Here is a 20,912-nt window from a genome sequence, read left to right on the forward strand (position 1 = left end):
CTGCTCTGCCTTCCCCATGGGTGGAGGAGGCTGAGGCATGGCCATCCCGACACTGTCACGGCACGAAGACGCTGCGGCCGGGGAAGGGCACACAAAGCCCCCTTTATTGGTGAAGTCCTGCCTGTTGGGGGTCCCCACGCTGCCCCCTTTGCAGAGTTCCAGGGCTCACGACCCTCCTGGGATGGTTGGGGGCAGCCTGGGAGCTGGGTGGGGAAAGAGCGGGCAGAAGGGACAGTCCCAGAGGCCAGTTCCCATCACCCGGCCAGCCACACTCTCACTGGGCTTTCTTGGAGATGGCTGTGGGCCTCCTGCTCGGTGCCGGCGTCTGTAGCACTGGTGGGGGGGCCGTGCCGTACCAGAGTTGGAGCAGGACAAGTCCATGGCAGATATGGAGGGAGAGAGAGCTGCAGACTGTGGAGGGGTAGGTGTTCCAGCAGAGCTCGATCATGCCCAGCAGCAGCACCCTGCAGGGGTGAAAATTGGGGGTCAGCAGGGAGGGGGGCACACCAGCCCCCCTCGCTCCCATACCCGCAGCAGATGGGAGGTCCCCCTCCCCAGCAGCACATACTTGGGCATGTGGGCAAGCTTGGAGGTAGGGCTGCACCAGAGTAAGTAGGGCAGCGTGTGGAAATACCAGACATAAAACTGATAGTGCAGAGAGCGGCTGCAGCAGACACCCAGGAAGTTGGAGGAGAAGAGGACAAAGACAATCTGTGCGCTGGCGTCAAGGGGACAAACACAGGAGGCTGGAAGTGTGATCCTGCAACAGCTCCCCAGCTGTACAGCACAGGTTGTTCCCCCAGGACACGCTGGTCCTGACGGCACTGCAGCACTGGGAGTTTGCAAATGCTGAGCCCAAGGTCCACCCTGCCCTGCCCTGCCTTCTCCACCCACCTCCCACCCTGCCAAAGGATATTGTTGACGGTCAAGGGAGGGGATGCATGTTTCCTTTCAGCAGGATCCTTCAGCAGAGCCAGGATGCTCTCTTTGGACCTCAGGGGGAAGCACAAACATTGATCTCAGCTGCTGAGTCTTTCCCACCCCAACCTTCCCGTCAGCCACGATGCCTGGGCAGTGCGCTCCCTGAAACCGAACAGTAACTCCCCCCAGCTCCCACCCGCAACCCCAGAACTGCAGCATCGTGGGCGCAGGGGAGTTGCAGACCTGTACCCTGCACCATGGGGGCCGATGGGGACCAGCACCCATGGGGAACCCCAGGTCTCACCTGTGCCACCGATGGACTGCGAAGAGCCCCAGGCCAGCCAGGTGAGCCAGGAGCAGCATGGCGTGGAAAGCCCGATTGTGGAAAACCTCTTCTGGGAGGAAGCGCCAGTTCACTGTCCATTTGAACTGGAACTGGCGGCCCAGGTCAAAGGAGCGAGTCAGATACCCCACAGGGTTCACCAGCAGGAAGGGCAGCCCTAGAACCACCTGCCAGAGACACGTCAGCACCCTTACAGCAGTTGTAAGCTAGGTCTCTGTCACCCTCGCCACCTCCCAGGAATCCCAGCACCACATGAGACATACACCCAGAGGTCTCCAGACCCTGGGACAGCCGGGCAGGATGCTTCGATGCAGGCAGGGCTACCTGCTACCCCCTGCCGATGGGGATGCCAGCCTGCCCCTGTAGCCGATGTGAGCAGGGACCCACCTGGAGCACAGCACAAATGCAGAGCTTGGGGATACAGCCGAGGAGACCGAACCGTTGAAGAAGGAGGAAGAGAAGTCCGGGCGCGAAGAGCAGGATGTTCATCTTCACAGACACAGCCAGGCTGAGCGGGAGGCTGCATTACCGCTGGAGGCACCTGTATGGCTGCCCAGGCAGCCCCTGGGCAGCGTGCGGCCTCCTCCCTGGGGCGAGCTGGCTCACGCTCACAGCCTGCCATGGAAGGCAGCCCCCACCCCGCCCCCAGACCCTCACCTGAAGAAGAAGCAGCCCCAGGACCAGCGCTCCTCCAGGAAGAGGTTGATGGCCAGGAAGAGGATGGCCATGGCAACAGGGTCGTTAAAGAGACGCAGGACAAAGATGGAGTGGATGCGGTAGGAGGCGCAGCACATGAAGAAGAAAACATACGGGGGAACCTTGCCGGGGACAGAGGGACAGGAAGGCAATCAGCAGCATGCCCTGGCGCCCCGGCAGCCACCGAACCTCTCCAAGGCTCAGACCCCAGCCCTGAGGGCCCGCCCAGCCCGCCTTGCCCAAGCGAGGGCTCAGCAGAGCAGGAGGCCCTGAGGCAGCCAGCGAGGCCCCTGGCCCTGGGCTACCTTGTTGGTTCGGCAGTAGATGCGGAAGACCAGGAGGAGGTTGAGGAGGTAGAGGCCAGCGAAGAGGTACTGCGCCAGGCCGATATCCCTGCCGCGGCCCGTGGCATAGTACAGGCCAAGGAAGATGTAGACGAAACCGGCAGGGTAGCTGTGGAGAGACAGGAGTGAGGGGCCGGGCCCTGCCACCCCCCTGTGCCCGCCGGGCCCCCCCGGTGGCGGGGAGCTGGGCCATCCGTCACTCACACCAGCGGCCCAGTGTTGCCCCTCAGCTGGGTGTAGTCGAGGGTCCCGTTGGCAAACCCCTCCACCTCCTCCATGTAGGCCTTCCAGTCGATCTCGGTGTCTGTGGGGACGGCCAGGGGTAAGCGGGGCTGGGGGCACCGCGGGGGGGCTCCCCCACACACCCCTACGCCCCCCCGCCTGCCTGTCAGCCGAGGCTCCAGGCCCCCCAGCCCGGGGATGCTGTCACCCACCCGGGCCGGGGGCCGCCCTGTCACCCCGGTAGCGGGACCCCCAGCCCCGTCACCCCAGGGGCGCAGCGGCCCAGCCCGGGGCCGAGCTGCCACTGCTAGGCGCACCCGCCCACGCTGCCGGGCCCCGGCCGGCTCCGCCACCCGCGGGCAAGGCCCCCCCGCCCCGCCGCCGGGCCAGGCCGGGCCCCGGCACTCACAGGGGACCCTGCGGATGACCCAGAGGTTGACGCCGCCCTCGGCCAGGCAGAGGCAGGCGGCCACCAGCGGGGTGTAGCTGGGCTCCAGCAGCGCCGCCCGCCGCTCCCGCCAGGCCCGCCGCAGCGCGCCGCCGCCCCCCGCCCCGCCGCCATGGCCGCCCCGCGCCGTGTTTCCGGCCGGAGCGCTCAGGACGGTGCAACCGCCGGGGCCGGAAGTCGCACGTGGGGGCGCGGGCGGCACGTGGCACCCGGTGCTTACCCCCCCGCCGCCCCGCCCGGTATGGAGCGGCGGCGCGCGCCCGCCGCTAACCGCCGCTACCGGCAGCGCCGCTTCTGGGACGCGCTGTACCGGCAGGAGGGCGCCGAACCCCGGGAGTGGCTGGGGGGGGCTGTCCCGCTTCCTCCCGCAGCTGGAGGCCGAGCTGCGTCCCGGTGACCGCATCCTCGTCCTCGGTACGTGCCCGGTGGAGGGCGGGCGGCGCTGGGGGGGTGCCGCCGGTGGGTGCGCTGGAACCGGCCGCGAGGGGGCGGTGTGGCACCGGCCCGGTCACCGGGCAGCAGCGCCCGGCCCGGCGGGGCGGCTGCGCTCCCGGGGCGGCGCGCGGGGACCGGCATCGCCGCCCCACCGTGCCCCGGGCGGGCGGGCTCACTCCCGCCGGGCGGCCGGGATTAGGCGGGTGTAATCACCGATCCTGTTAGCGGATCAGCCGCCGCCAGCTGCGCTTAATAGCCCCCAAATCCGCCCGCCCTCCCCCCGCCGGATCCCCCCCGGGATCCCCCCCGCGGGGCCGCTCCCTGTGCCCGCCGCACCGGGGGGGCCGCGTCCCGCTGGGGCCGGCCCGGCATCGGCTGGGCAGGGTGCTGCTCCCCCGGGGGGGCCGCTCCTCTGTCCCCCACCCCCACCCACCCCCCGGTTAAGCTCCCCCAGATGCTGCGCGCTGGCCCTGTTGGGGGCACGGCCAGCTACTGCAGCACCGCACACCGGGGGGAGAGCTGGGGATCCCCCGCACCCTTCCCCTGCATTCAGTGCCTGCAGGGCCACCGGCACATCCTGCCCCAGACCAGGGGTGGGGGGGGATCCCCTGCGCAGGGGCCACTGTCACCCTGTGGTCCTGCAGGGCCAGGACCCCAAAGCACTCCCTTTGCCGGAAGGGGGTAATTAAGAACTAGCCCAGCATACACTAATTAGCGGCAAGGCCATGGCCTGCTCCCCGTTTAGCTGCCCAGCCCATCCTCACCCTTCCCTGGGTCTGAGGGCAGGGGGTTGGGTGCCAACAGCCCTGCCATGGGCACCCCGAGCCCCGGCTGAGCCGTGCCCCACGCAGGCTGCGGCAACAGCGCCCTGAGCCACGACCTGCACGAGCTGGGCTACACCGACGTCACCAGCATCGACTTCTCCCCGGCCTGCATCGACACCATGCGTGCCCGCTACGCCCGCTGCCCTGGCCTGCGCTGGGCCGTCATGGACATCCGCGCCCTGGCCTTTCCTGACGCCACCTTCGACGTGGTGCTGGAGAAGGGCACCCTCGACGTGCTGATGGTGGAGGAGACCGACCCGTGGGACGTCTCACCCCAGGCAGCCGCCGCGATGCACCGGGTGTTGGCAGAGGTACGGGATGCGGGCAGCCGGGCAGGAGGTCACAGGGTGGACTCCATCCCCATTTTGAGGGGGCGTGGGGTGGGGTGTAGAGCGCTTCCTCACCATCCTACTTCCCTGGGGATCCCCCAGCCAGTGCCTGTGCCCCCCGCAGTTGGTGCTACCTCTGCTGCTAATCCTGCAAAGGGGCACCTGAGGGGCTCCCCGCACCCCTGGGGGTGGGGGACCCACCCCATCACCCTCTCCCCAGGGCGGCAGATGAAGCAGGGTGCATCCCTGGCAGCTATGGGTCCGTGTTGGGATGCTAAGTGACCATCTCCTTTATTTGCACTCTAAATATGGTGGGATGGGGCAGTAAAAATGGGCCCCATCCCGGCATGGGTGGCTGTAGGAGCACCCAAGGGTGCTCGGAGGGGACCCGGGGACACACACTGAGGTGGCCCTGCCTGCCCAGGGCAAGGTGATGACTGCAGGATCTCGTTTGCCGGAGTCCCCATTGTCCGATCCAGGGTTGTCATGGCAACCCCCGTCAGCATCGACAGGGCTCTGGCGTTGTCATGGGGATGGGCAATGCCTCTGGGCACGATTAATTGGTGGTGGAGGAGGCAGGGGCCTGATTGAACCTGCCCTGGCATGGAGGTGTGGGTCCTGGCAGCCTCCCTTGCCCTGCGGGAATAACTGCAAGGATAATTAATTGCTGCGCCTGCTGGGAGGGATGCTTGTGGCTATTGCCCCCACCCCGCCTCTGCTCTTGCCCCCACCGAGCCTGGGAGGGAGCAGGACCCCAGGTGCTGCAGCCCGTGGGGCTGTCCTTGCCATCCAGGTGCTGCCTGGCCAGCACTGCTGCCTGTCCTTGTCATTTGGCCAAATGATGAGGATTTAGTTCTTTTTTTCCTTTTTTTTTCCCCCCGTTTTAATCCCCCGCTCAATCCCTGCCCTCCCCCTGCATTGCTGGGTGCTGGCCTCCGTCCGCAGCCAGTCCCCACTCTCATCATTCCCAGAGGGATTCGCTAGGTCTTCCCACCCACTTGGTCCCTTCGCAGGGGTCTGGCCGTGGCCAGCACCTTCCTCCTTACCCCCATCCCCCTTCGCCAGGATGGGGGGAGACACAGGGTTTTCACAGCCTCTGTCTTGCTCTCCCTGTGGGGGGATGTAAAGACCCAAAAATCTGCCCTGCCTGCAGGGATGCCCCAGGGACACCCCTGTCCCAGTGATCGGGGGCAATGGGGCGGGGAGGACAGTGCCGGAGGGAGAAGCAGCCCCCCTCGCCCCCCCCCTGCACCGGCTGGCGGATGGGAAGGTTTCCTGTGCCCGTCTCTAAGCAACGGCCGTTAGTGCTCTATTAAGGAGGGATGGGATGTGGGGATGTGGGATGCCTCGCTGGGCTCCAGCAGGAGATCCCTGCCTGCCCCCAGCCCCCGGGGACACCCCTCGTGCCTGTCGGTTGGGAGGCTGTGGAATCTTTCCAGGACGGATGCATCTGGCGCGTTGCAGGAGGGATGCTGAGCTGGGTGCCGGGCGGGGATACAGGGAATTGCCATCCCCTTTTCCTGGCCAAAACCACTAAAGATCTTGTTCAAAAGCCACCACCGCATTCGGGGGACACACACAGGCTGCCTGTCCCCTCTGTGTCCCTGGCCCCAGCCAGCGCTGAGCCGTGGAGCTTCCCAGCAGGATTAAACCAGAGCTCGGGAACCCCCCCCTTGGCCCCAGCGCTCTCCCTGCCGCAGTGGCTCCCTGCCCTGGCCCGGGAGGGCTCTGGGGGTGTCCCTGCCGGCGGCAGGGTGCTGCGGGGGGGGGCAGCTGGGGGGCTGGCCACCCGCCCGCCCCGGGCGCTGCCTTTGCATGCCGAGCACGCGAGCACTGGCCGTAAAAGCCTTTTGACATTGGATAAAGCCAAGCAAGAAAATTGATGTTCTTTTCCATCCTGTTAGCGGGGGCTTAGTTCCAGCGGGGAGAAAATGGTGATTAAAAGGGTCGAGTCCTTTCACATCCAAACACACACAACCCAACATCCCCCCCCCCAGATGCTGGGGGTTGGTAGGGATGTAGCACTGGGTGCCCTGGGGAGGGGGGTGGTGATGGAATGGGGGTTCTGCACTGCTTGGTGTGGGGGGGGCCCTGTGCCCAGGAGGGTGAAGCCTTTCCCAGCCCCAAGGCTGGGTCTCTGTGCTGTCTGCTGGGGATGGGGGTGAAGGGTTTTGGGGTGTAGGGAGAGGTGGGGTGTGGGTACCCCTGTTCCTCATTGCTGCTGGGCTGTGGGTAGTCTGGGGACATGTCAGAGCTGTGGAGGGCGTCTTGGGGTGGGGGAGAGGGAGAAACTGCAAGGTTAGGGCAGGAGATTTGGGGGGGCCATGGGCTGGAGGGGGGATCACTGGGGATGGGGCTATCTCTGCCAGAGGGGGTGAACCTCACTGTGTCCCCCCACACCGTCCCGGTGGTTCTCCTGCCGCAGGTGAGCCGGGTGCTGCGCCCAGGGGGCTGCTTCATCTCCATCACCTTTGCCCAGCCCCACTTCCGCAAGCCCCACTACGCCCAGGAGGCCTTCGGCTGGTCCCTGCGCCACACCGCCTGCGGGGACGGGGACGCCGGCACCTTCCACTACTTTCTCTACATCATGCGCAAGGGGCAGCCCCTGGACCCCCACGACCTGGCCCTGGGGCGCCGGCTGCACCAGCCCCCCCCCACCCCCTGCCCCCCCCCCACCCTCTGCTCCCCCAGATGACGATGAGGACTATCTCCTTGCCATCCAGCTGTGACCCGGGGGGGGCTTCCCCAGTGTCCCCCCACCCAATAAAGCCTTAAGCTGCTCCACCCTCATGGATGGGAACAGGGAGCCAGTGTGTGGACCCCCCCGCAAGCTGCCCAGTGATGTGAGTAATGGGCGAAGGGGGGGAGGGGGTTGGCCTTCTCCCAGGGGACAGCAGGATGCTCTGGGGAGCGGGTGATGCTGTGCCCCCTCCTGGCCCTTCCCTCGCCGGGCTGGAGAGCAGCCAGAGCTCGGGGCTTTGCGGCTGGTAATGAAACCAAATCGGGTTTAATTCCACCCATCCATCTTGCGGGGAGTGGCTCCCTGCCCCGCCCCCCCCCGGCCAGCTGGGCTGGGGGCAGGATGGGGGGGGCAGGGGGCAGGATGATGAGGGGGGGGTGCCTGCTGCCCCCCTGCCTCTTCCTGCACCAGGACCCCTGGACCACCCACCTTGGCCGTGTGGGTGTGCAAGGGCACTGTGTCCTTGTCACCCTCCAGCACCAGCCGGGCAGCGAGGGGTCCAGGCTGCGATGTGCCAGTGTGGGGCTGGGGGCACTATGGGGCACGTGTGCAGGCAGGGTGGCATGTCTTCCCCTGTCCCCCTGCTCCTGGCTGCGGTGACAACCCCGATGTGCCAAACATGCCTGGCCTGTGTCTGCCCGTGCCTGGGGCCAGCAGCCCAGTGACATGTGTGTGCCAGGGCTGGTGACACACGTGTGCCGGGGCTGGTGATGGGCATGCCATTGCTTGGCAGGGCTGGCTGCATGTGGGTGCCAGTGTGGTGGGTGCACACGTGCCACCAGGGTGTCCCTAGGGGCTCTTTGTGCACCAAACCCCCGCCCCCAGCGTGGGCAACAGAGGGGACCCCTCCTCAGAGGGACAGCGGGAACATACCAGAGAGGTGTGAGCTGCTGGGCTGCTATTTCTGGTGAAAGGCGTAAGTGGGTCAGCCGGTGGCTCCCCCCACGCTGGGAGCTGGCGAAGGACTCTGGGGTCAGTCCCCCCACCCCCGCCATGCCACCCCATCCGCAGGCACCCCAAAAACCAGCTGGCACCTGCGAGGGATAGAAAGGAGCAGGCAGCTGCGGCCTCGCCTCGGTACATGAATGTATTTTATTCATTGCATTTTGTTCACCAGTACAGTGAAAAATGGCATTTAAATTTACAATGGATCATTCGTAGAACATCATGACACAAGTATCTTTTTTTTTTTTCCTTTTTTTTTTTGTTTTTTTTTCCTTTGTTTTGTTTTTTGTTTGGGGTTTTTTTTGTTGTGTTTTTTTTTTGCGTCGTTGTCTCCATAAATGCCACTCGTAGGTTATTGAAAAAGATGACGAGTTTCTCATGCACATCAGACCCCCCCCGAGAAGCTTCTTAAAAAATAAAATTAAATTAAAGTACAAAATTAAAAACAACGACTCAGGCCGGTCCCTGCCCTCCCCACTCCCCTTCCCCCCCCCCCCGCCCCGGCCCCACACCCTCGAGCAAGGGGCAGCACCGGGACCCCCTGGCACGCGCAGCCCCGGTGGGCTCTGCCCCAGTGCTGCTGGGGGGGGACACTGTGGTTGCCGATGGTGCTGCCAAACCCTCCGGCTGGTCCTGCTGCCAGCGGAGAGGGGGGTCAGGCTGGGGGTCCCCGCTCCCCTCCCCCCACCTTTGGCTTTCCTTGCACTCCCTCCATCACTCTCGCGCCCCCCCCCCCCTTTATTTTCCCCCCTCGGTTTTTTCTTTTTTTGTCTTTTTTTTTCTTATGGAAAAAAATATGAACCTTTTTTTTTTTTCTTGTTTGTTTGTTTGTTTTCCCGATGCGGTTATTTCGACATCTCAACGTCAGCAGATCGTTTTTAACAAAGATTCGGATATAAAAATACAAATATGAGGAGTTTCTGTTTAAAAAGAAGCGTGCCGGAGTGGTGGGGCTGACCCTCGGCCCCAGGACCGGGCTCCCGGGCCACCAAGCTCATGCAAAAAACGATGGAGCAAAAAATGTCTCTGGACAGCAGCGCTCCCCCCCTGCTCGTGGGGCCGGGTCTGCCCCGGGATTTGGGGACCCCCCGCCAAGGAGGATGGGGGGGGGAAGGTCACTACCCCCCCCCGGGGAGGAGGGGGGTCTTTGCCCAGGGTGGGGGGGCTGGGCGGGTTGTCCCAGCCCCAGGGGAGGCGGAGGGGTAAAGTGCATGGCTCGGGGGGGTGGGGGGGTGGGGGGGGTGGGTGGTAGTGGTGGTGGCCGCAGAAACCCCCTCCGGGCCGGGGAGGGGGGGCACGGGCATGGCCTCCCCCTCCTCGTCGGCTCGGCAGCCCAGCCAGCATGCGGGGCCGGGCGGGCTGGGAGCGGGCACGGCCGGCGGGTCCTGGCGGCGGGTCCCGGTTTACACCCCCGGCGGCGACTTCTCCGTCATGCCCTTGAGCACCTCGTCTATCCGGTCATCCTCGATCACCACTGCGGGGACAGGCGGGGGGCCGTGGGCGAGGGGACTTGCACCCAGCCGCTGCCCCCCGCCCCGGCCCCTCCCCCCCAGGGCTTCAGCTGTGCCCCCCAATGCTGAGGAACGGAACAAAGGGGTTCGGGTGGGTGCGATGGCGGGGAGGGGGGGGGATCGCCCCCCCAGCCCGGCTTGGGTAGGGGCAGCATCCCCCCTGCAGCCAGCAGGCTCCTTCTGGATGGGTGGTTGGGGAAGGGGGGGCAGGAACAGACCAGGAAGGACCCCCCCCTCCTCTCTGCGGCAGGCGCTGATGAGAGCAACAGGACTGGAATGGGTAATGACCCAGCGGGGGGGGCACCGCCAGCTCGGCGGGGGTGGCAGCCAGACCCCTGTCAGCATCACCCGCTGCGCAGGACACCCCCACACACACCGTTGGCATCACCGTCAGGGGAGCTGGACAGCCCCCCGTCATCACGGCGGGCTGCACAGACCCCCACCGTCAGCACCACCATTGGGGCTGGACAGGCCCCTTCAACATCCCCCTCCAGAGAGACCCCTCTCAGCATCACCTGCTGAACAGCCCCCCCCATCAGTATCACCAGTGGGAGGCTGGACAGACTCCCATCAGCACCACCATCGAGGGGCTATACAGACCCCCGCCCCCCTCAACAACATCACTGGCTGGGCAGAGCCCCCCATCACTGTCATCCCCAGGGGCAGAGGACAGACACCCCCCCCTCCCGACATCACTACCGAGCGGTCAGCAACCCCCCCAATCACCACCCTGGGGGTGGATTGGCCAGATACCCCCCCACTATCACCAGCATCACTGGGAGAGCAGCCACCACCACTACGGTGGGAGAATCCCCCCACCCATCACCCCCAGCGGGTTCTGCTGAACCCAGCTACCACCACCGCAGAGGGGGGGCAGGTGGAGCAGCCTGGGGTGTATTTGCGCTGGGGGGGGGGGGACTCTGTTCCCCGCTTTTGCCCCTGAAGCTCAATGAGGGGTGTTTGCTTGTGGAGGTCCCCCAAACAGGTGGAGGCTGCAGGGGGAAGGCAGGGGCCATTCTCAGGGGTCCCCAAGGCATCAGGGAGGATCGGCGGTGACAGATCGGGGTGCAGGGGAAGGGGGAGTATCTGTTTGGGTCTTGATGGAAGCAGAGGAGCTGCTGATGGCGGGGGGGGATGTCTCTGTGTCAGGTAGTAAAGCTGGGGTGCCAGGACACAGACAGGTTCATGGAGTCCTGGGGGGACAGTAAATCAGAGGGGGTGGGAGCGTGTGTGTGGGTGTTTGTTGATCAGCATTGCCAGCAGCTGCTGATGGGGGTCTCTGCAGCAGGCAGGAACATGGAGGGAGAGAGGTTTATGGGGCTATGGGGGCAGTTCCTGGAGATGACGGGGGGGGGGGGGGGGGGGCTTGTTTATAGGGAATGATGGGGGGCAGCCCGAGGGGATGTGGGGACAATCCCAGGGGTACTAAGGAGCAGTTCTGGGGGGTACCAGGGGCACTTGCAGAGGTGCTGGGGGGCAGCTCCAGGGATGCTTGGGGATAGTCCCAGGGGCAGTCCCAGGGATGCTGCAGGGTAGTCCCCGGGGGAGCCCCGGGCTGCAGGGGCTGTGGGGCAGCACCGGGGGGACAGCGCTGGTGTCTGGAGCTGAGGGGGAGGGGGGCCTGCGGTTCTGGGGCAATGCTGGGTGCCAGGCGCAGAGCTGGGATTCCTAGGGATGGTGCGGGGCAGTGCTGGGGATGATGTGGGGCAGAGCTGGAAATTTTGGGGGCAGTACCAGGGGACAGTGCTGGGGATGCAAGGCAGAGCTGGGAGTCCCAGGGATGCTGTGGGGCAGCGCTGGGGGTGTAAGGAGCCAGTGCCAGCAGTACCGGGGATGCTGTGGGGCAGCGCTGGGGATGTAAGAGCCAGTGCTAGTGGGGATGCTGTGGGGTGATGCTGGGGATGTAAGAGCCAGTGCCGGCTGGGATGCTGTGGGGCAGTGCCGTAGGTGCAATGGCAGAGCCGGGTGTCCCGGGGATGCTGTGGGGCTGTGCTGAGGATGCTGCAGGGCAGATCCCGGTGATGTCGTGGGGCTGAGCCGGGGATAGCAGGGCAAAATCGGGGATCCCAGTGATGCTGTGGGGCGGCGCTGGGGATGCAAGGGCCAGTACCGAGGATGCTGCAGGGCAGAACCGGGGGTCCCAGGGCAGAGCCAGGGATGCAGGGACAGATGCGGGGGTCCCGGGGATGCCATGGGGTAGCGCCGGGGATGCCAGAGCCAGGGTCAGAGATGCTAGGGGTGCTGCAGGGCAGATGCGGGTGTCCCAGAGCAGAGCCGGGGATACAAGGACAGATGCGGGGGTCCCGGGGATGCCGTGGGGCAGCACCGGGGATGCCAGAGCCAGGGTCAGAGATGCCAGGGATGCTGCAGGACAGACGCGGGGGTCCCGGGGACGCCGTGGGGTAGCGCCGGGGATGGCGTGGGGCTGAGGCGGGGGTCGGGGTGGGCAGAGGCGGGGGGTCGGGCGGTACCTCTCTTGGCGCGGCCGATCTGTCCCAGCTTGGGGGGCCGCTTGCCCTGGTTGCCCCCGAAGAAGGCGTTGGTGTCCTGCAGGCGGCAGCTGAAGGGCAGCTCCCCCGCCTCGGGCTCGGCGCCGTAGCGGCCCACCTTGTCCTCGCCGTAGGGCAGCACCTGCGACATGGCGGGGCCGAGCGGGCCGAGCCGCGCCGCGCCGAGCCGGGAGCCGGTCTGCGGCGGCGGCGGCGGCGGCGGGGAGGAAACCCGGGCGGAAGGATGAAGTCATGCATCCGGGGGGAGCGGGGACCCCCCCGGCGGGGGGCGGCTCCGGAGCGCCGCGGCCCGGCCCGGCCCGGCCGGGACAGGGACAGGGAGCCCCTCGGCCGGTGCCCGGCGCCAGCCCGCTAGCGATGGGGACCCTCCCGCCAGCCCCTGCCCCGTCCCCAGCGCAGGATGGTCCCCCCCGCGCAGCCTCGCCGGGGCCGTCGCCCCAGCTCGGGGGTGCCCCTGAGCACGGGGTGCCCCAGGGGAGCGGGGAGCCCTCGGCACGGCTGGACACCTCCGGGTCACACAGCCGAGGACCACCAGGCACAGCCGGGACCTCCTCCCGGCGCACCCAGGTGATGTCAAACAGACCCCCCAGCATCCCGCTCAAAATCCCTCACCCAGCTCCCAGCCTCTTGCAGCCCAGCAGGCTCAAGCCCCCCAGAAACCCCGGGCCGGCTCCCAGCCCGGGTCTCCCCATCCCAATTGTCCCCAGCCCCCCACTGGTGCCTCTTGCCCAGCACCCATCGAGGCACCACCCCCCACAGCCCTTTCCCCAGCCTTGGCGTCCCCCCTTGGAGCCACCAGCCCCTGCCAGTCCCCTTGGCCCCCCACATGTGAGTCCCTGCACACATGTGTGCATGTGTTTGTACATGTGTGCCCATCACTATTTGCAGGACTGTGGGGGCCACAGGCGTGTGATTCTGCAGGTACCCATCAGTGTGGCCCATGTGGGGACTGTGCCCGGGGACACCCCTCACCCCACGGTTTGGGGCTCTCTGTGGACAAAGGGGAGGGCTATCCCCCACAGGGACCTGCCATGGGTCAGCAAGGAGAGACCTATGAGCGCGGCCCCAGTGCCCCCAGAAAGCCCTGTTTGTGTCCCCTCTGCACACCCCTGCCCCAGACCCACCCTGGCCCTTTCATCCTGTATTTTCCACTGCCAGGGCAGGGATTGCACTAATTGGCATCGGTAGCCCTGAATGACCTCACCTGGAACACCCCCCCCCAACCTGGTCACCTGGGGCTGGGGAGACTATTTAAGCTCAGGTTGGGACTGCTGCTTCTTGCCTGAGCTGTGGGTACAGGCCTGGCCCCTGGACCTGGCTGGCCCCTGGACCTGGGGATGACGCTGGTGGTTGTGGCTGGCTGGAGAGGACCACCTTGTCATGGGGCAGCCCTGTTCCTGCTGCTCCCTCACATCCAGGCCCCACTGCTTGTGTGGGTGTGCTGAGCTGCAGCAAAACCAGAGCCCTGTGTGAGAAGGTCACTTGCCAGCCCCATACTAACCCCATGAGACTCTCTCTCTGGGTGCTTCAGGGGGGCAAGAATAGGGTTTTACAGGCAGCCTTGTGATCCATCTCTCCATGCCAGCATCTCCATGGCCTGGGATCTGGTTGAAAGGTGCTGTAGAAGAGCATCAGCTGGGCTGGTCCAAGCAAGAGGGCAGGTACTTCTATTTCAGGAAGACCCAGCCATGCCTTTTGCTTTGTGCCCTGCCCTGCAGAGCACTGGTCCCTGCTGTTCCCTCCCAGTGCAGGGATGGGGCGGTGGTGCCCGCTTTCCTGGCAAGACAGTGCCTTTATTCCTGCTTTTGCTGGAGAACCAGCTTGAACTTTTTCATGTGACAGCTTCTGCTCCTGCAAAAAGCACCTGGGAAAATAGGCAAGAGGCCCACGCTGAGATGTGGCCTGCTTTTCCCATCGCCAAGCCCACGTGCCACTGCCCGTGGGCAGGGACCGGCAGGCCATGGCACGCGCGGGGCCGGGAGTGAGTGAGAAGAGGAGCAGATGGGCTGTGTGGGATGTGAGTGGAGTTGGTGCTGCACTCTGGGAGGGTTTCCAGCTTGGCAGGCTCCTGGGGAGAGGCTTGTGAGGGGTCACCCTGGGAATGGCCCTCCTTATCCCACACCTGCACCTGTATCTATCTGCACGGTGCCTTGCACCCAGGGGAGCTGCCTGGCTTGGCTGTGGGGTGGGGGGAGTTCTGTGGGGCTGGCTGGGGTTTGGGGGGTGGCGGTGGACCCTCTGCCCAGCCAAGGCAGGAGGAGGGGTGGATTTCATGCCAGCACAGCTGGGCTGTAGGTGGGACAGGGCAGCACTGTGGCCCTGGGCACTGCACCTCCTTGGGTTGTCCCTAGTCTCCGGCTCCCCAAGGATGGTGCATCCCTGGGGATGGGGGTCAAGTGGGTACTAGGAATGTGAATGTGGCTGGGTGGGCAGGGGTGTGCAGGAGGGACCCCACGCTCACCCCTGCCAGTGCAGGCTGCATCCCCTCTGGTGAGCCAGACCGCACACCCTCCTTCCCCTGGCTCTCATCCCACCTTCATTATCCGCCTTTTAGCAGCCACCTAATCTCCTTTCTCGCTTCCTTTGCAGCCTTTTGTCCAACACAAAGCCGGCTCCAGCGGGCAGAAGTGGCTGTGGCAGTGGGAAGCAGGTGGTTCTTTCTGCCCTGGCTCGTTCAACCAGGGCTGCAGGCCTTGAGGTGGGGCACCTTGCAGGTGATGCAAGGGCTGGGGGCGAGCTGTGATCCCCCTGGGGTGGGCATAGGGCAGGGGGCACGCAGCCAGGTTCCCAGCCAGAGCAGGGCTGGCGATGGAGATTGCACTGCACTGCCTGGTCTTGGGTGATGCTCCAGGAGTCCGCTGGTGCCTGCTGTGACCCAGCCCCACAGCTGGATGCTGCTGGACCCTTGGTGGGGATTTGGGTGCTGGCTCCGGGTGCTGGGATGGAGGTGAGGTGTTTCTGTGCAGCTACTGGTGCTTCAAGCGGTTTTACAGTGAAGAAATGCCCTATGTGTGCACAAGCGCCTCGTGGTAGAGCACATCCTGCCCAGGCTCTGCAGGGACGCCTGGGGCAGCTGGAGTTGGGCTGGATGGGACCCCGGCTGGTCCCTGAGGCCTGGCAGAGGTGGAGTCGGTGGTCTGACAGGCAGCAGCTGGATGACAGGGAGCCTGGAGGAGGCAGGAGGCATCAGCCACCAGACTCAGGGCTTTCTCTGCTACAGGTCTGGGAGCCACCACCTGGGGCTGGGGTTGCTGGGGCTGGTGCCACAGGGCTGGGGGCTGCAGGGGTGTGCCTGGAGGCCAGCATGGGTGGCTTCAGCTGTGCTGCTTCCATCCCTGCAAGAAATATGAAACGGCTCTGCAACAGTGGTAACTGTGGCCTGGGGAGCCTCACTGAGCTGCTGGCACTGCTGCCGTCTTGAAGCCCCCATCCCCAGGGCAGCACAGGGGACTGGTGAAGGTCATTGACGAGGTTAAAATGTGTCCAACCTTGGCTATTGTCGCTCTCGGTAGCCAAAGCCAAGGTGGGGATGCTGCTGTGCATGCTACCTGTGCTGTGGTCAGGCACCTCCTTTCATGGGTGTTTTGGGGGAGTGGGAACGCCACAAGTCTGGGTGTTGGCAGTGGGATGGCCATGCCTGCTGATGGCTGTGGTGGCCCTTGTCACTGTAGTGAGGAGATGTTGGGGGACAGGCACCCTGCTCAGTAGCTGTGCTGTGGGTAAGCCCAGGGCAACCATGCAAGAGCAGTGTGTTCCTTGCCCTGTGCTGTCCCTGCTGCTGCTGATGTGGAAAGATGAGGCCAAAAAAATCTCTCCCTGGAGGGACAGCACCTTTCCCAGGGAGGAAGGTACTAGTGAGATGGGCTTGCCTGTCCCTGTGCACAGTCTGGCTTCAGGAGAGGGGTGCTCCGATTGTAAGTCAGGGCAGGTAGAAGGGGGATGGCATTGTCCCCATTCCTCCACGAGCTGCTCAGGGCACAGCTGTGGCCCCAGTGATGCCAGGACTGCATCTGAGCAGATGGGGCACCCCCAGCATGCTGCCTGGGGCTGGGGCTTCACGGGGGGTCCCTGGACAGGGCTGGGGTGAGGGGAGAGCAGGAGGATGGGGGATGCCGACCCCGCTGAACGGAAGAACAGCCCTGCTAAGGTGTGAGGCTCCATCCTCATCTGTCACCACATCTCTGGTCACCATGACAACAGACAAGGAGGCAGGCAGGAGCAGGCTGGCAGCCCTGGGGGGCATGGGTGGGGGCCATAGGCATGGGCTGGCACCCATGGGGACCATGTGGAGGGAGGGCAGTTGGCAGGACAGCTGGATCCCTCCTGGGCCTTGGGTGGCGGGGAGGGAGGCTGGGCAGGGCTCAACACAGGCGTTGTGAGCTCCCCACTGTCCAGCTCCCGACTGAAAATCGGAGGGCGGATGGACACAGGACAGGACAGCAGGTTCGTCCCGGGGCGCAGGTGCTGCGGCACGGCTGGGCAGTCCCTGTGCCGAGTGGTTTGGCACAGCAAGACTTTGGCTGGCGGTCTCAGCGGTTGAGTCACGCTGCTGCCCAGAGCAGTGCCAGGCAGGGCTGCTCAGCGAGGTCTGTGTGTCCAGGCCACTGCGGGGCTGGTGGCCTCCCAGGGGTGGCAGAGACCCGAGGCATGGTATAGGGTAGGGCTGTGCCCCAGTACAGCGTGGCAGGAGGGATGCACATGGTGGCAGCCTCCTTGTGAGCCTCCAGCACAGGGGATGCATTCCCTGCCCCAGCGACCCTTAGCACCCATGGGGACAGAGGGGAGCAGGTGGCTGCAGGTCTCTTTCTAGCTGTCCCCATCCCTGGCTGGCTGCTGGGCCCCAGGGAACAAGGCGAGCAGTCTCCAGCAGCACAGGCACCCCCCACCCTCCCCGGCCCATGCGCCCACTCGCGCCAGCAGCTCTTGGCACGCGGGCAGTGTGTTCCTGGCAGCCCAGCCCTCTCCCATCTGGTATTTATCTCCTTCCCGAAATCCCTCCTGCTGCGGGGGGGATGCCTGGTTCCGGGGGGGACCCGGCCCCACTGCTCACTCTGCAGCATCAGTCACCATGCTGCCATAGCGAAGAGGCTGAGCTGAGAGACTGGGGGAGGATGGTGGTGGTGGTGAAGGAAGGGACCCCCCCCGCCCCCACACACCTCAGCCCAAAAATCCATGGGAGTTCCAGAAGGCTTCACTGGGTGCTCCAGGGCATCACAGCTGGCTGCGAGCCCTGAGGGCAACACCACAGGGGCACCTTTGCCCCAAGCAAGCTTCCAGCCCCGAACTGGCACCAAAGGGGGCCACTCCCCCAGGGAGGGGGCACATCATTCTCCCCCAACCCCAATGCTGCCTTCTGGCTTCCAGTGGCCTGCCAAGCACAGTCATGTCTGTCTGTTCCCCACCCCCAAATCCTGGGTGCCCCAAAGCCGCAGGAGCCAGGAGAGCCCGTAGGTTGCCTGGGCAACTGCAGCCAGGCATTGATGGGGAGCGGTCCAGGGGAGCAGTTGCCATGGAGACCAGAGGAGCGCAATTGCCTTGGCAACAGTCCTGTGTGTGTGTCCTCCCCCTGCGGGGCTGTATCCTGAGGAGGTGCACCCCAACCGGGGGTCCCCTGTCCACCAACAGCGAGTGTGCACCTGGGCCAGCTCCCCGGGTGGGGAGGGAAGTGGTGGTGCCCCACCGCCCTGTGGGACAGCCTCGGCTCCCAGCACGTCCCCCCAGTCCCGACTTAATGGTGCAAAGGAAGAGGCGAGGCTGAGCTCCACTCCTTGGCTTTATCACTCCACACAACACCACAAACTGCTCCTGCACACAGTCCTGACTGGGAGGCAGGCAAGAAAGCTGGCTGCAGCAGGACCAGAGGTGCAGGTAGGCTCCAGGGCACCTCAGAGCTGTTCTCCCATGCCAGGAGAGCCAGGACCTTGTGGAGGGAGATGGAGGGACACTGTCCTCCTCCTCAGGCGGCAGAGCAGCTGGTGAAGGGGCATACTTCATTGCCATCAGTGCCTGGGTGCCCCCCCCAAGTCTGGGCAGGCACACACGGACTGTGGGGGAGGACAACAGTGGCACCAAGGTGTGCCACTGCAGTGGCTCAGAGGGGTTGGATCTCTGTTACCCCACTGCCCTGGTCTTGCCCCCGCCAATCTCCACATAAAGCTGCACACTGGAAAAGCAAAACAAGGGAAATGTCCTGTGTGGCTTTAGGAGGGTGAGGGCTGAGAAAGGGGCATGGATCAAACAGCTGGTAGCCAAAGGAAATGCCCCAGCGTGGAGCAGGGGACTCTGCTCCTCGACTCAGGCACTGAGTACGTTTCCCCCAAGCCTTCATGTTCATGGAGAGGTTCCTCTGGCAGATAAAGGGAGGATAAGGAGGCTGATAACTCCGAACTGATTGGGGGGCACACCAGGACCCCTCCCTCCCAACAGGAATCATCACACAGCTGCACATGAGCGAGCACCTGAGATTTCTGCAGGTTCCAGGCTGGTGTGGTTTGCACTGCCCCTCCCTGAGCACCCCCGAGGTGCTCTCAGGCCTGGTAGAGAGGCACCACGCGATCAGTGGGCCCCCGGCAGATGGGGCAGAGGCGGGCGGGCAAGGCCTGGAAGCAGCGGAAGCAGCAACAGATGTGGCCGCAGCCCAGAAGGACACAGTCACGGGGCCGTGTCAGGCAGATCACACAGGAGTCCTCAGGTCCCCAGTCCCCAGCCTCCTCCTCATCCAGCTCCTTGTCCTCAGGCTGCTGCTTGAGGCGGGCACGGCGGTAGGCACGGCACAAGGCGTGCAGGAGGACAGCCAGGCCTGCTGCGGCACACAGCATGGCCACCCCCTTCCAGAGCCCACTGGCCGACTCCATCTCTGCCAGCACCGTCTGCCAGTCCCCCAGGCACAGGAAATACTCGCCCCCCTGGGCCGGTGGCTGGAGGTGCAGGGAGCCGTCGGGGTGTAGGGCCAGCTCCCCAATGCCCGTCAGCCCGGCCCCCACCCGCAGCATGTCCTCTGTCTCCAAGATGCCCTTGGGCTTCTCTCCGCTCAAGTACTGGCCCAGTAGGTCACGGAAGCCGTGGGCCGGCTGCTGGAACCGCTCATACACTGTCTCCAGCGGCAGGCAGACAGCTCGGAGTGGGCTCTCCACACTCACCTGTGTCACCGCCTCGGTGTACGGTGAGGCCAGCAAGAAGGGGACAGTGTAGACCTGCTCTGAGAGCACCCGCTCGCTTTCACTCCTGCAAGCAGAGAGTGCAGTGCTGGGATGCAGACAACACAGAGGAACCCTGAGCTCCTGGGGCTGCGCCAAGGGTAGGGACTACAGCTTTTAACTGAGCTGCTTTCTGCCACCCAAGTGGCCCCAGGGGATGGGGGTCTGGACCCACTGGTGCAAGCCCACCCCTGCTGTCCCTTCCAATTGCTCACCAGCTACGGGCCAAACTGTTCCAGATCAGCCGATGCTCTTTTAGAAGCAGTTTCTGAATCACGCCCTGCAGCCCCTCATGGTAATGGCTGGTCAGCGCAGCCTTGGCTGGCAGCACTATGCCTGAGGACCAAGGGGGATGCATCACAGGCAAAAGAGAAGAGCCCAGCCCCTGCCCCTGGTGTGGGGCCACAGGGTCTCCTTACCTTCCAGGGCAACGTAAGGCAGGCACCTCCCATCAGCCGCAGACACCAGTGCTGGTAAATCGTCATCAACCTGGAGTTTTGGGGCCTCCTGGAAGAGCATGGGCTAAGTGTGAACACAGGCTGCGGGAGATGGTCTGGGTCATGCATGGGTGTGTGGGGATCTCTGGCAGGATATGATCTGCCTGGCCCTGGGCATCGTGACATCAGCAGAGGATGCAGCAGGCTGCAGCCATCAGCGAGGTGCACCCAAATCAAAGGCTATGGTCCAGGCAGTGTAGGGCAGCGGGGAAGGGACAGCGGGCAGAAAGGAGCATCTGAGGGACAGGGCTACCTGTATGCGTGCCACTACTCTGGCTTTCTTCCTGTACAGGTAGTAGCAGAGGCCGGAGAAGGCGAGGCTGGAGCCCAGACATAGCAGCTCCCCAGGCGTGATGGGTGGTGAATCCATGGTGCCAGGCTTGGACAGTATGCCTGCAAGGTGAGCCTGTGGGCTGGGGGATGGGGCTGTGTTGGCCCAGAGGCAGGGATGTCCCAGTGCCCCTGTCCCCAGGGGACCGACGTCCCACTGCTCCTGTCAGGGCCAAGCCTGCCAGTGGCCCCAGCCTGGAGCAGTTCAGCTCCAGCACCCACAGGTGCCCGGCAGCCCTGGCCCGACCGAGCACCCCTGGCCCAGCCTGTGCCCAGAGGTGCCCGCCTTGCTCTGCACCCAGGATCGCCCCGCGACCCAGCCCCGCGACACAGTCTGGGCCCTGCCCACAGGGTCCCACCCTGCCCGGCCCCCCCAGTCCGGGCCCGGCCCCCCCGGCCCGGCCCGGCCCCGCCGCTACCTCTCACGCTGGCCGGCCCCGCTGCCCCCCCGTGCCCCCCGAGGCCGGAGGCGCCCAGGCCCGGACCCTGGCCCGCCGCGCTGCCTGCTGGGAAATGGAGTGCGGACCCCGCTGCGCGGCGGCGGCGCGGCAGTGTCCGGAACTACAACCCCCAGCGTCCCTCGCGCCGAACTACAGCTCCCGTCGGGCCTTGCGCTCGCCC

The 20,912-nt window shown here is 65.1% G+C and overlaps 4 protein-coding genes across 4 annotated transcripts; 1 reads left to right on the plus strand and 3 right to left on the minus strand.

The window, feature by feature from the left end:
- Positions 1-76: 76 nt before the first annotated feature.
- Positions 77-3,088, minus strand: ALG3 (ALG3 alpha-1,3- mannosyltransferase). The gene is given in 10 exon segments (XM_040613365.1): positions 77-464; positions 569-713; positions 917-993; positions 1,226-1,431; positions 1,652-1,772; positions 1,922-2,082; positions 2,266-2,413; positions 2,509-2,608; positions 2,936-3,062; positions 3,065-3,088. Coding segments are annotated over 10 exon segments (1,299 nt in total). The 3' UTR covers positions 77-274.
- A 75-nt stretch (positions 3,089-3,163) lies between these two features.
- On the plus strand, positions 3,164-7,352 carry EEF1AKMT4 (EEF1A lysine methyltransferase 4). Its single transcript, XM_040613366.1, is given in 4 exon segments — positions 3,164-3,317; positions 3,319-3,388; positions 4,261-4,544; positions 6,988-7,352. Coding segments are annotated over 4 exon segments (726 nt in total). The 5' UTR covers positions 3,164-3,215; the 3' UTR covers positions 7,258-7,352.
- Positions 7,353-8,376: 1,024 nt separating this feature from the next.
- On the minus strand, positions 8,377-12,502 carry CAMK2N2 (calcium/calmodulin dependent protein kinase II inhibitor 2). The gene is made up of 2 exons (XM_040613367.1): positions 12,230-12,502; positions 8,377-9,721 (listed from the first exon to the last, which is right to left on the minus strand). Exons 1-2 carry the CDS (start codon positions 12,396-12,398, stop codon positions 9,651-9,653), a joined length of 240 nt encoding a protein of 79 aa, XP_040469301.1. The 5' UTR covers positions 12,399-12,502; the 3' UTR covers positions 8,377-9,650.
- Positions 12,503-18,023: 5,521 nt separating this feature from the next.
- LOC121097039 (mitochondrial ubiquitin ligase activator of nfkb 1-A-like) lies at positions 18,024-20,645 on the minus strand. Its single transcript, XM_040613773.1, has 4 exons — positions 20,215-20,645; positions 19,884-19,971; positions 19,680-19,800; positions 18,024-19,492 (listed from the first exon to the last, which is right to left on the minus strand). Exons 1-4 carry the CDS (start codon positions 20,329-20,331, stop codon positions 18,796-18,798), a joined length of 1,023 nt encoding a protein of 340 aa, XP_040469707.1. The 5' UTR covers positions 20,332-20,645; the 3' UTR covers positions 18,024-18,795.
- Between the last annotated feature and the right edge of the window lie 267 nt (positions 20,646-20,912).

This window comes from Falco naumanni, chromosome 13 (genome assembly GCF_017639655.2).
Source record: "Falco naumanni isolate bFalNau1 chromosome 13, bFalNau1.pat, whole genome shotgun sequence".
Lineage (NCBI taxonomy): Eukaryota > Metazoa > Chordata > Aves > Falconiformes > Falconidae > Falco > Falco naumanni.